Here is a 14,276-nt window from a genome sequence, read left to right as displayed (position 1 = left end):
AATGTTTAATGTTAAAATCATCAATGGGATAACTCCTGATTTTAAAAAATTATATCTTTTGTGGCTGTTCTCACTGAAGTAACTTGAGGTGGTGTCATCCCAACTAGAAAAACCTGCTAGTACCCAGATTCTGATCTCTTCCACTAATTTCACCAAAAAGGAACTAAACCTCTTAGGGAAATGGCTGAGTCCACATCTGGAGCAAAGAACACAAAATGCATCTCTGTAATATTAAGTGCCAGAAAGCAAAGACACTTCTTCAGTGATGAGTCCTGGCAAAGGGACAGAGGAGCCAGCCTCACAGGCTCTAACCATGAGAGAAGGAGTGCTAGTTTCAAGGGGAAAAAATTCTTTCAAAACGAATACGTTCTCCTGTCTTTGTTTTACAGAAGTCTTTTCTCACTAATCTGACAAATCAATCATCTTTTGAAAAAGGAAAATAACTTTAAAGTGCTGGAAATATTCTCTGTCATAATCTAGGTGGTGGGTACATGAGGGTACACATGGAAAACTTCTTAACATATAATGCTAAATGAGTTAATGATTTACTTTTAGCAGACAATAAATATCCACTCTCTCTTAATTGTATCAAAATGCTTTGAAATATTGTACAGGTCAGACAACATAAGTCATATAGCACAGTTAGTGTGAAAGAGGCATTTAGCTGTCCTATCAGTAATAGAAGGACTGAGCAGTGAGCTTATTATGCTTTTTGAAATATTTTTTTCTTTCCTGAGGTATAATTTACTTAAAATAAATGAATCCAGTTTAATTGTATAGTTCAATGAGTTTTGACAAATGTATTCACCCACATAACCACCACATTATCAGGATATGGAACATTTCCAGGAACATCCTGTTCACAAGATAGAATAATGAATTTGTCTTAATGATGCTAAGATTAACTACTTAGATTCCTGTCTCTAGAATAAAAAAAGTGATTTCCTTGAATGCTAAATAAAATATAGATACTTCTTTGCTTAAAAAATAATCAAGTTATACCAGTAAGTAAAAAAAAAATAGTTAAAAAAAAAAAAAGGAAGATCTACTGTTTGAATTTCATTTATATGAAGGTCAGAAACAGGCAACCCTAACCTATGTCACCGCTTTGACTAGGCACTGCTTGGGAGGGGTGGGGGAAACCTTTGGGGTGCTGGAAATGTTCCCTATTATGATCTGGGTGGTAGGTACATGAGTGTGCACATGTGGAACGATTCATTAAGCTACACGCTGTTCTCTATGCACATCTCAAGTTAAAAAAAAAATCCCATTATTTAAAAAATATATGTGTAGAAAAACTTTTGGTATGAAATACAATAAAATGTTAGTGTTTCGATTTGGGTGGCAGGATGTTTCTTATTCTAATCTGTAACTGAAACACACACACAGGTACATACTTCATTATTTACAGATCACTATTCCACTGCTTTTTTTCATCATGAGGGAAGCCACAGGAGGGCTGTGAAAGGAAGAGAAGGTTCTCTGAGAGAACTGAACCGTCCACTAGGGACAGAGCTGGCAGGAAAGGCCTAAGGCCCAGCAAGCTGGGGCAGTTAATCCAGCTTTGGAGAACTACTCAATCCTCTAAAAGAGTATACTCCCTCCCTCACCCTCCTGGACTGAGCTACTCAGCTTTGGCCTGGTCTCCAAGGCTGCAAGGTTCCAGCTGAGTGGTGGTGAGGCAAACATGTCAGCGAATGGGTATCTGGAGGCCTGTGTTCTGTGGCCTGGGAAAGTCACTTCCTTCACTTTTAAATAAGATGGCAGCATCAATGGATGCAAAAACCATTGGCAAAAGCTGGGTGAAAAAATAGGGTATTTCTATAGTATCTAAATATCCCCCCCAAGATATTTATTAATTATAAAATGAGGAGGCGCCTGGGTAGCTCAGTCGGTTAAGTATCTGACTCTTGATTTTGGCTCAGGTCATGATCTCACGGTTTGTGAGTTTGGTGTTCCGTGCTTTTAGCACGGAGCCTGCTTGGATTCTCTCTCTTCCCCGCACTCTCTCTCTCTCTGCCTCTCCCTGGCTTGTGCTCGCTCTCTCTCTCAAAATAAGAATAAAGTGAACTTAAAAAAAATAGCAACTTTGCCTTGGAGAAACCTGGCAGATATCACCTTAGCCTTAACCTTGTGATATTAACAAGTGATGAGACATATCATCATGTGCCCCCTGATATGATACACTGTGACGGGCACAACATCCCTTCCGTGATATTCTGCCCAAAATGAATACTTGAATCTAATCACGAAGAAACAGACAAAATCATACTGAGTGACATTAATACAAAATAGCTGACCAATGCTCTTCAAAAATATTGAAACTTTATGAAAGACAAAGACTGAGGAACTGATCCCAATTAAAGCAGACTAAAGGGATGTGTCAACTAAAGGTAGCAGGTGATCCCAAACTGGATTCTAGAATGAAAAAAGAAATGTTGCCATGAAATGGCATTATTGGTTCACATCTGAATATGGACTGTGGATTGGATAATGGTATCAAATGAGTGTTAACTGCCTGATTTTGAAAACTGCTAGTTATATAAGGAAAATGTTCTCATTCTTAGGAAATGTACACTGAAGTATTTTGGGGTAAAGGAGCACCATGTTTGTAACTCACTCTGAAAAACTTGAGAAAAAAAGTATAAAAATATATTTATAACATTATATTTAGAGAAAGAGAGGATGTGATTGTAAACATTTATCTAGGTGAACTTATATGAAGAACACATAAAAGCTGACAGTAATATTCCTGCAAATCTTCCAAATAGAGTTTAATTAAAAAAAAATCTATAGCTATAGTAGGTCTGCTGCCACCAGAACTCTGAGAATCCAGGAACTTTTCTGCCCCTTGTCAGGATGGAGTGAATTCCCCATATTCCCAGAGGCCAGGTAAGGTGGCAAAAATGATAAGGGAGCAACCTAGAGTCCAGAAAGTGCTAGTAAGAGTAAGGGAATGGGTTGACCACATCCCATACTACAAGATGGCAGAATGCACTATGTTGGACCGAGGTCTCCTTCCCTTAAGAGAACACGCCTATCACACTTGACCTTCCCTGCTTTCCCCTTCACTTCGGTCTCTCTGAATCTTGGAACCAACCCTTTCCCTACCCTGAGCCATGGAGGGTCTCTGGAAGTAATGATGCCAAGTTGAGTCTTGCTCAGCTTCTGGCTAAGGGATGATGCTATTTCCTGCTACTTAGGAGTCTTTGCTCTGGCAAGAGGTCTCGGACCCTACGTTCCTCCTTCAGAGGAGATTCTTTTCTCAAGATCCCCTCTCTGGATCCAGAGGAGCTTCTACCTGGCCTGCTAGTCCCTCACAGCTCCATCTCTCAACAGTAACTCACCCTCAGCTGTAGCCCCAGGCAGGGCCTTCTGTAGACTTGACCAAGGTCCTGTGGAGCCCTGCTGTCAGCGAAGTGGTGGGACCCACAGGTGTACAGGGGACTCAGGTAACCTGAAGATAAACAGACCTCAAGGTAAGAGTCATCCACCAGTCCCTCCTCAATACTCTCTGAGGCTCAAGAGGAAGAAGTCTGCGGAGGACTATGCAGGAGACATAGCTGAGTGATGGCTCTGCTGTGGGTGCGGGGTAGGGGAAACTTCTGGAAAGACTGTGAGCCTTGGAATCATCACACAGAAGACTGAACCAAGCAATTCCTCTAACTGACTGGGGGGAATCTAGGCCAAATAATTTACCTGCCTGGGGCTCAGTTTATTTATCTGTGAAAACAGGAATGATAAATGATAAAAATAATTTTTATTTTAATGTTTATTTATTTTTGAAAGGGAGAGACAGAACGTGAGTGGAGGAGGGGCAGAGAGAGAGAGAAAGACACAGAATCTGAAGCAGGCTCCAGGCTCTGAGCTGTCAGCACAGAGCCCGACGCAGGGCTTGAACTCGTGAACTGCAAGACGTTGGACACTTAGCCAACTGATCCACCCACGCGCCCCAATAAAAATAATTTTTAAAAGCCCATCTGTAGAGGCTTTCTATAAGTTACCTCATTTAATACAAAATTCAGGTATGGTTGAAAGGGGCTGAATTATGACTAACACTTTTATCCTTATCACTTAGGAAATTCCAAGGGTTTCAGAAGATCTGTGCCAGAAATGCACTGAAAGACCAAAAATATATTTCTTCTTACAAATCATAGTATCACACAGACTAAAATAAGAAGGGCAGGAAACAGTAATTGGGTGCACATGGTGAAATTAAAGAGACGTTGTTTTCTAACTTCTTTCAACAATAAGGTAAAATTATTTAGAAATTTTGTTTTTCACTAAAAAGCAGATTATTTTTCGGGGCGCCTGGGTGGCTCAGTCAGTTAAGTGTCTGACTTTGGCTCAAGTCATGATCTTGTGGTTCATGGGTTCAAGCCCTGCATCGGGCTCTGTGCTGACAGCTCAGAGCCTGGAGCCTGCTTTGAATTCTGTTTCTTCTCTCTGCCTCTCCCCACTTGTGCTCTCTCTCTGTCTCTCAAAAATAAATAAATGTTTTTTTAAAAAAAGGCAGATGGGGCGCCTGGGTGGCACAGTCGGTTAAGCGTCCGACTTCAGCCAGGTCACGATCTCGCGGTCCGTGAGTTCGAGCCCCGCGTCAGGCTCTGGGCTGATGGCTCAGAGCCTGGAGCCTGTTTCCGATTCTGTGTCTCCCTCTCTCTCTGCCCCTCCCCCGTTCATGCTCTGTCTCTGTCCCAAAAATAAATAAATGTTGAAAAAAAAATTTTTTTAAATAATAAAAAAAGGCAGATCATTTTTCTACTAAAGGGACTGTCTGCATACCCCTAGTACAGCAAAGCCACAGTGCCACATGCTCCAAGGAAGGAAATGTGAAAAACAAGGTTCACCTCCTCCCTCAGCCTCAAGTTCTCCCCCAAACTGAGCAACACTGGGGGAAGGCAAAGTCAATCACTGTCTTTCTTGATAAAGAGTCAATCTTGGTAAGTGGTACCAACATGCAGTCAGTCTCCCCACTGCATCGTCAATGAAGGGGGGCAGGTGGCTCCCCCTAGAGTCCCCCAACAGAAGCACAGTAGTCATCTTTAGGGCTACCATCTCTTCCTTACCTACATGAATCTCACACATCTGTATCACCAGTCCCTAACATTTCAACTCAAAAGCCATGTTTTACTATATATTTACCATCATTTGGATGCTCTCAGGCATCAATTTTAAATCAGATAGATCAGAGATCTCTCCTTCCCATCTACAAAAGTGAACTCAGTATCTTTTCCCTCAACTAGCTCTTCTCAGGTCACAGCTTTATACTCTTCAAGTTCTATAATATGTTTTAAAACTTTGGCAGGCTGCCTCACATTACTTATTTTTCAGAAATATCCTTGGGGCACCTGGGTGGCTCAGTTGAGTGTCCGACTCTTGACTTTGACTCAGGTCATGATCCCAGGGTCCTGTGATCCAGTGCTGCATCAGGCTCCGCTCTCAGCATGGAGCCTGCCTGGGATTCTTCCTCTCTCTCCCTCTGCCCCTCCCCCCAGCTCGGGCTCTCTCTCTCTCTCTCTCTCTCTCTCTCTCAAAATAAATAAAATGGAAAAAAAAAAAAACACAAACAACAAAAAAAGAAATATCCTGGCTAAGGGTGCCTGACTGGCTTAGTCAGGAGACCTTGAGACTCTTGATCTCAAAGTTGTGAGTTCAAACCCTACACTGGGCATGGAGCCTACTTAAAAAAAATATCCCGGCTATTCTCAAATGTATCATGTTCAGTATATAATGTGGAATTATTCTACTACACTAAAAAAAAAAATCTCTCCTTGGATTTTGGTTGATGTCGTACAATTTAAATTTGCCCATTCATATAAGAAAATGTACACAATTTTGAAAAATATTGAGCCTCTTTTTTTTTTTAACGTTTATTTATTTTTGAGACAGAGACAGAGCATGAACGGGGGAGGGGCAGAGAGAGAGGGAGACACAGAATCAGAAGCAGGCTCCAGGCTCTGAGCCATCAGCCCAGAGCCCGACGCGGTGCTCGAACTCATACCGTGAGATCGTGACCTGAGCTGAAGTCGGACGCTTAACGGACTGAGCCACCCAGGCGCCCCGTTGAGCCTTTCAATCCAAGATCAAGATTTCTCCATTTAATCAAGACTTCCCTTCCATTTCAAAACATTTTTATACTTTGCTTCATGTAGGTACTCCAATTCTCTTTTTATATTTATTGCTAGGTAGCCAATTGTTTCAGGTTCCTATTCTAAATGGCATGTTTTCATCCTCATAATTACTAACTGAAATTGAAAAGTCATCAATTTATTTTCCTATACTCATTTTAAAACAGCCACCTTACTGAACTTTCTTTTTAATATTTTTTTTTAAGTTTATTTTTGCAGACAGAGAGAGAGAGGGAGACAGCAAGCATGAGTGGGGGACGGACAGAGAGAGAGGGAGACACAGAATCTGAAGCAGGCTCCAGGCTCTAAGCTGCCAGCATAGAGCCTGACACGGGGCTCGAACTCACGGACTGCGAGATCATGACCTGAGCTGAAGTCGGATGCTCAACCGACTGAGCCACCCAGGCGCCCCACTGAACTTTCTTAATAGCTGTAATACTTTGGAATCTATCCTCCCAACCTTTGTCTGTGCGTTGGGGGGGGGGGAGGTATGTAATTATTTCATCCACAAATACTTAACAGTTTTTATTTTCTCTTTTCTAAATGTGTTATACCTCTTCCCTCACTCTTTGATTACTGCACTCACTATACTCTAAAAGGTAAAATTACATTAGGGACAGGCTGCTCACTTGAATGCCAGGAAATTGGATACTGACTTTCAATTTGACATAAAGAAGGTCTTATTGTGTTTAAAACATATCAAAACAGTCTTACTTTACTATTTAAAAAAAAAATCCAGGGGTACCTGGATGGCTCAGTCAGTTGAGTGTCCGACTTCAGCTCAGGTCACGATCTCATGGTTTGTGGGTTCAAGCCCTGCATCAAGCTCTGTGCTGACAGCTCAGAGACTGGAGCCTGCTTCAGATTGGATTCTGTGTCTCCCTCTCTCTCTGCCCCTCCCCACTCGTGCTCTGGCGCCTTCTCTCTCTCTCAAAAATAAACATGAAAAGAAAAAAAATTTAAAGAAATCCAGAACAAATGTTGAACTTTATCAAATTCTTTTTTATTATCTATCATCTATGTATCATCATCTATCATTTTTTAGCATCTATCAGGACTGTATGGTATTTTTCCTTTGACTTACTAATATGGTAAAATTCATTAACAAATCCTTTAAACATTGAATTTACCTTGCATCTTTAGGATGAATTTCTTTGCTCTCAGAATGCATTATTATTTGAATGTATTGTTAATTTATTCTATTTTTGTTTTTTAGGATTTTGCATATATAGTCACAAAGTTGGTCTATGATTTTCTTTTGCAATGCCACCTTTTCCAGTTTTTGTAATCAATGCAACAATGATGTCTTTATAAAAAGAGGTGGTAATGCTTCCCTCCTTTATAAATTCTCTTGGAGAGTTTATTTGAAAAATTATATGCTACTTGAAGTGACTTCAAGGCTCTATAAGAAATCTCCAACTGGACCACCCAAGTCTGATAGTTGACTTGTTTTTTGTTTATTTTTTGAGAAATAGGGAATGATGGGGCCCCTGGGTGGCTCAGTCAATCGTCCGACTGTTGGTTTCAGTTCAGGTCATGATCTCATGGTTCATGGGTTTGAGCTCTGCATCGGGCTCTGTGCTTACAGCTTGGAGCCTACTTGGGATTCTGTCTCCCTCTCTCTCTGCCCCTCCTCTGCTCACTCTCTCTCTCTCTCAAAAATAAATAAACACTAAAAAAAGAAATAGGGGATGGCAGGAAGTGGTGTGCAGGAATCTTTCTGAATATTTGAAACTTTAGCTATTGCTCTTTTAGTTTTCTTTCTCTTTGTATTGAAGTTTTATACAGCCATATAGTCCTAGAAAATAATGTTCTGCATCCTAGCTTTGAAATATATTAGTTAAGTTTTACAAAAATACTTTTTAATAATATGATTATTCTATTTTTTGCATTCCTATTTGTTTACCTGTTCATTCCTCCTGATTTGATAAGGTTTGCTAATGGTTTATCTATATTATCAATTTTTTAAAAATTAGATTTATTAGTTTCCCCTTTTTTCTTTAACTCATTAATTTCCCCTTTTACAGTTATTGATTCCTTCTACTTCTCATATATACCTTCTAACTCTCTCAATTAAATGTTTAATTGAGACAGAAAATAAAGGGGCACCTGGGTGGCTCAGTCGGTTAAGCGTCCGACTTCAGCTCAGATCATGATCTTACAGTTCATGGGTTCAAGCCCTCCATCAGGCTCTGTACTGACACCTCGGAGCCTGGTGCCTGCTTCTGATTCTGTACCTCCCTCTCTCTCTCTCTCTCTCTCTCTCTGCTCCTCCCCCAGTTGTGCTCTTTCTCTCTCTCAAAAAAAAAAAAAAAAAAAAAAAAATTAAAAAAAAAGAAAAGAAAACTATCCACAGTTTGGTATAAATCAATTGAAGACACTATCCCCCATTATCTTATCTGACCTTTTCAATCTTGATTTTTAAAAAATACAGTAAGATTTACTGTCACAGAATAAACAAAACCATGACTTAGATTTTATAATATATATGGATCATTTCATCAGGTTTTGACAATTCTATCATATTTCTGACAGGACGTTTCTTTTCCTTCTCCAGCTCCCAATCCCTCATTGTGGGAGCATGATGGAAATCTACCTGGCCCAGAGTAGGACCCTAGCAGTTTCCTGTCTGTGTGGGTCATTTTGTCACATGTGCTGACAACTCTTTCTCTATAAGAAGTCAATCTCCCAAGATGTTTTCTTTGCAATTAAGAAGATCGGAGCTCTGGCTCATGGTATAACTCAACATTTCAACTAGCTTTGCAAGTTTCTGATGTACAGTTCATATTTTATTATATGTAACTAGGCCACACTCTTATATTTTTACCGATAAATACATAGGGGAATAAGGAAAGCTTCAACTAATATATGTAGAAGTAACAGTACAATTAGAAAATTATCATATGACAACCATAATAATAGTAGTTGATTCAGGCAAAAATCACTAATGGAGGGGCACCTGGGTGGCTCAGTCAGTTAAGTGTCGGTCTCTTGATTTCTGCTCAGGTCATGATCTCACCGTTGTGGCACTGGGCTCCGTGTTGGGCTCCGAGCTGGCTGTGGAGACTGCTTAAGATTCTCTCTCCTTCTCCCTCTGCCCCTCCCCTACTCTCTTTCTCTCTTTCAAAAAAAAAAAAAAAAAAATCATTAACGGATACTAATACTAAGTGAATGAAAATTTGAGATTATTTAACATGGTCTCAAAATACTTCCCCCTAAGATACTAAGTGGAGGACCATGGTGGTCATACCTTAACCAAGTGATCAAAGTTAACATTACCAGCAATGCGACACACCAACATCATGCCTCTCATGACACATGGCACATTGAGGACACAGTATCATTTCTGTCGTATTCCTGTCAGAAATACACATGATTCGGGGTGCCTGGGTGGCTCAGTTGGTTAAGTGGCCAACTTCATTTCAAGTCATGATCTTGTGGTTTGTGAGTTCCAGCCCCATGCTGGGCTCTGTGCAGACAGCTCAGAGCCTGGATGGAGCCTGCTTCGGATTCTGTGTCTCCTCTCTCTGCCCCTTCCCTACTTATGCTCTGTCTCTCTCTCTCTCTCTCTCAAAAATAAATATTAAGAAAATCTTTAAAAAATACACATGATTTTTTTAAAGTTTATTTTGAGAGAGAGAGAGAGAGAGAGAGAGAGAGAGTGAGAGAGCAGGTGAGGGGCAAAGAGAGGGAGAGAGAGAGAACCATGAACCATGAGATCATGACCAGAGCTGAAGTCAAGAGTTGGACACTTAACCAACTGAGCCACCCAGATGCCCCTACATGATTTTAATCATGAAGAAGAATCAGAAAAACTTAAATTGAAGAACACCTTATAAAAATAATTGGCCTGTACTCCTCAAAATGTCAAGGTCAAAAGAAGCAAAAAGCAACTGAGAAAATATTCCAATTTTAACATAGTCTAAAGAGACATGACAACTAAATGCAACATGTAATCGTGAATTTGAATCCTGAACCAGAAAAAAGAATTGCTATAAAGGACATTATTGGGACAACTTAAAAAAATCTAAATAAGGTCTGTAGATTATAATACTAACACCATAATAATAATAATAATAACAATAATAATAATACTATTTCAATGTTAACTTCACTGTTTTCAATAATTATATTATGGTCATATAAGGAAATACACATAGGGGTAAGGACCATCATGTATGCAACTACCAAATGGTTCAGAAAAAAAAAATTAAAATCTACATATATATACATATATAGCAAGAAAATGAAATTATTTACACATATAGGAAAATATTAACTACTGCAGAATCTGGGTGAAGGGTGTAATAAGACTTCTGTACTATTCTTGCAACTTTCTTAACTCTAAAATTATTTAAAAACAAAACAAAAATCCCTTATGTTTGTGGAAAGGTAAGCAAGATGGGGAGACCTGTGAGTCAAAGAAGGAGGTTAGCTGCTTTCCCAGGTTAAGTCAGGTTGGATGGGAGGGACAGAGGCTTCTCCTCTGCCCAGAATGAATCCATCAGATCTTCTAGGTTCCCTGAAAAAGACTCTTTGCAGAGTATCCTATATTTGCTGAGCCTCAGGGCAGGTAGATCCTGAAGAGACTCTTTCAAGCTACCTTATTCAGGTCTCTGCAAGCAAAGGTCAGTCTCCAAAGGCTAATAAGAGATTTTGACCAGGGGGCTCTGGACCCCTCCGAATATCTACAAAGAGCCATCCTCAACTTGTTAACTTCATTAATGGGACCCTTATTTCACATCTACTCCAAACCCATAGGGTCCATTTCACTGTGCATATTTTTGGCTTCCGGAGAGACTTAACAGAAAACAGGCAATCTCAAATGGCCAAGCCAGGGCTATAGATGAGAAACCAAAGAGTTTTGTTTTTGTTTTTTTTAATTTTTAAAACAATATTTTAGGGGCGCCCGGGTGGCTCAGTTGGTTGAGCATCCAACTTTGGCCCAGGTCATGATCTCACAGTTCATGAGTTCGAGCCCCGCGTCAGGCTCTGTGCTGACAGCTCAGAGCCTGGAGCCTGCTTCACATTCTGTGTCTCCCTCTCTCTCTGCCCCATCCCCACTCATGCTCTGTCTGTCTTAAAAATAAATAAAAGATTAAAAAAATTTTTTTTACTATTTTATTTATTTTGAGAGAGAGAGAGAGACAGAGCTTGAGCGGGGGAAGGGCTGAGGGAGATGGAGACACAGAATCCAAAGCAGGCTCCAGGCTCTGAGCTATCAGCACACAGCCCGACGCAGGGCTTGAACGCACAAACTGCGAGATCATTACCTGAGCCGAAGTAGGACTGAACCACCCAGGCGTCCCTTGGTTTCAGAGTTTTGGACAAAACTTCCCATGGTATGAATGTTTTGCCTTCAGATTATTTCTATGATTCTATTTAAGTCAAGTTCAAAAATAGGCAAAATTAATCCATGATATTAGACCCAGCAGTGGCAATGGGTACTGATTGATACAAAAGGCTTCAGGGTGCGAGAGATGATGTCTATATTGATCTTGGTTGAATTTACATGATTTTCCTCAATGTAGAAATTCACCGAGCTTGGGGCGCCTGGGTGGCGCAGTCGGTTAAGCGTCCGACTTCAGCCGGGTCACGATCTCGCGGTCCGTGAGTTCGAGCCCCGCGTCAGGCTCTGGGCTGATGGCTCGGAGCCTGGAGCCTGTTTCCGATTCTGTGTCTCCCTCTCTCTCTGCCCCTCCCCCGTTCATGCTCTGTCTCTCTCTGTCCCAAAAATAAATTAAAAAAAAAAAAAAGTTGAAAAAAAAAGAAATTCACCGAGCTATACCCTTAGGATAAGCATACTTCACTGTATGTATGTTATACCTCAAGTTTTAAAAAAGCCTATTTAATTATCCGGAAAAATGTCTGTGGTACAAATGAAATGAAATAATTTGTATTCAAACTTAAAAAACCTTCACACATACCTACATACTGCCTCTTTCTTCCTACCCCCCAGGTATGAGTGTTCCCCCTCCTCTTTTTTTTAAGTAGGCTCCATGCCAATGCGGGGCCTGAACTCACCACCCTGAGATTAGGACCTGAACTGAAACCAAGAGTCGGACGCTTAACGGACTGAGCCACCCAGATGCCCTGAATGTTCTAATTAGGGTTCAAAACAGACAACATTAATCAGTAACGTTGGAAGCTGGGAGACTGGTTTCCCCTTGGCAGAGTGTAACAGGGAAAGGGTATTATGGAAGCTTTCAGGGTGCTACAACATTGTTTTCTGACCTGAGTACATTACCCCAGGGCTTTCCCTTTGTGGTAATTCATTGAGCTGTATATTTATGTATATTTCTGTATGTATCTTATATCTCAGTAAAACGTTTAAAAAAAAAGATGGGGTGCCTGGGTGGCATCTGATTGAGCATCTGATTCCTGACTTTGGCTTAGGTCATGATCCCAGAGTCATGGGATCCAGCCCCAGGTCAGGCTCTGGGCTGAGAGTTGAGCCTGCTTAAGATTCTCTCTCTCCCACACCTCTCTCTCTCTTCCCCTTTGCCCCTCTCCCTTGCTGGAGTGTGTATGCTCTCTCACTGGAGTGTGTATGCTCTCTCGCTCTCTCAAATAAAATAAGATAAAATAAAATAAAAACATTAAAAAAAATTATTTTCTCCCCAACCTGGCACTAAATACAGTGTAGGTGTCAAAGGAAAATAGCACAAGAAAAAGAAAACGCCCTGACTCCTTATCTAAGCTCATGACTTCTGCATCAAAACAACTACCTGTCTTTGATTCTGTGCAATTGAAAACAGAGACCATCTGCTCTAAAAACTAAAGCCTGATGTGCATGGCTTCTGACAGATATTTAACTGCCTTACCTTTCAGCTTCCTTTGCTTCAGAAAATGTTACAGTTATTGTGCTTTGTCTGAGGACTACATGAGAATTGGATATAATATTTTAAAAAACAAAATACTGTTTTGGCATTTTACCCCTTCATTAAGCTAATGGTCAAAATCTTATATCCGTTTTATTTGTAATCTTGTCTTGGCCCATCTTAATTAGCATTAGTTTGACTTTAATTTCAATGAAGAGCAGTTTCTAAAAGTAGCTTCAAGTTTTGATTTCGTGGTTTTATCTTTACTGAATTATTCTGCCAGGATATTATAAGGAACAGATTCAAGGAGGTCAAATGTGTCATGCCTAAAAAATACAGAACAAGGCAAGAAGATTCTTAGAACACAGTAACTTCCAGATCCAGTTTCTTTTCCTTATATTATTTATTTATTTATTTTTCTTTTTTCCCCAACCTTACTGAGGTATGGGACATATAATATTGTAGAAGTTTCCATATTTTATTTTCAACGTTTTTATTTATTTTTGGGACAGAGAGAGACAGAGCATGAACAGGGGAGGGGCAGAGAGAGAGGGAGACACAGAATCGGAAACAGGCTCCAGGCTCTGAGCCATCAGCCCAGAGCCTGATGCGGGGCTTGAACTCACGGACCGCGAGATCGTGACCTGGCTGAAGTCGGACGCTTAACCGACTGCGCCACCCAGGCGCCCCAATGTAGAAGTTTAAAGTGTACAATGCCATGACTTGATATATGTATATATTGCAAAATAATTGCCACAATAGTGTTAACACTTCCATCACCTCACATAATTACTTTTTTTTTTGGTATGTGTGTGTTAACAACATTTTTAAGTTAAGCCTAGATAAAAGTATTTTCCAAACACTCTCAAAGTTTGTTCCTTTGGCAAAATCTTTTACAAGATCAGTTTAGATACTTACTCAGTAAATTCTTTGTTTTTTAACCACAGGCAAAGACACATCCATCCTAGATGCCATGGAGTCAGAATAGATTTCCAGAAACCAGACTCATTCTTGGGATGCTGTCACAGACGGATACATCATTACTGTTGCCAGAAAGGACCTTAAAGGAAACATTTAAAGAAATATGCACTAAATGCTTGGCAAAAGCAATAGAAGACACATCTTTAATAACATATTACTTTAGATAAGTTTAACACCTGGTCCTTTGAAATCACTTTCTTTAACGCTGGGACAATAAAAAGGGGAAGGAGGTTTCAGAGTTTTTGATGTGGGCTTTTGGGAGAGGCTGAACTGAACTGACTGCTCATCAGCTGGAGAGTGTCACAGGGGTGAAGTGTGCTCCCATTATGCAGGACTGCAGACT

General features: G+C 40.4%; 1 protein-coding gene across 5 annotated transcripts in view; it reads right to left on the bottom strand.

Annotated features, from left to right (window-relative positions):
- The window catches only part of ZNF793 (zinc finger protein 793), a 29,663-nt gene that overhangs the window by 14,201 nt on the left and 1,186 nt on the right, over positions 1 to 14,276 (bottom strand). For 3 of the 5 annotated variants that reach the window (XM_040445764.1, XM_040445763.1, XM_040445765.1), the window contains exons 2-3: positions 13,871 to 14,012; positions 3,348 to 3,457 (exon numbers count right to left, since the gene is read on the bottom strand). Coding sequence is in view for 2 of the 5 variants with exons in the window: in XM_040445761.1 (XP_040301695.1) it covers positions 13,871 to 13,911 (41 nt within the window). In the remaining 3 variants the exon portion in view is untranslated. The remainder of the gene's footprint in view (positions 1 to 3,347; positions 3,458 to 13,870; positions 14,013 to 14,276) is intronic. The other 2 variants (XM_040445761.1, XM_040445762.1) reach the window with 1 other exon arrangement.

This window comes from Herpailurus yagouaroundi, unplaced genomic scaffold (assembly GCF_014898765.1).
Source record: "Herpailurus yagouaroundi ecotype Mexico unplaced genomic scaffold, PumYag 194, whole genome shotgun sequence".
Lineage (NCBI taxonomy): Eukaryota > Metazoa > Chordata > Mammalia > Carnivora > Felidae > Herpailurus > Herpailurus yagouaroundi.
The sequence above is the reverse complement of the archived record's forward strand: the minus strand, read 5'-3'. Positions and strand labels throughout refer to the sequence as shown.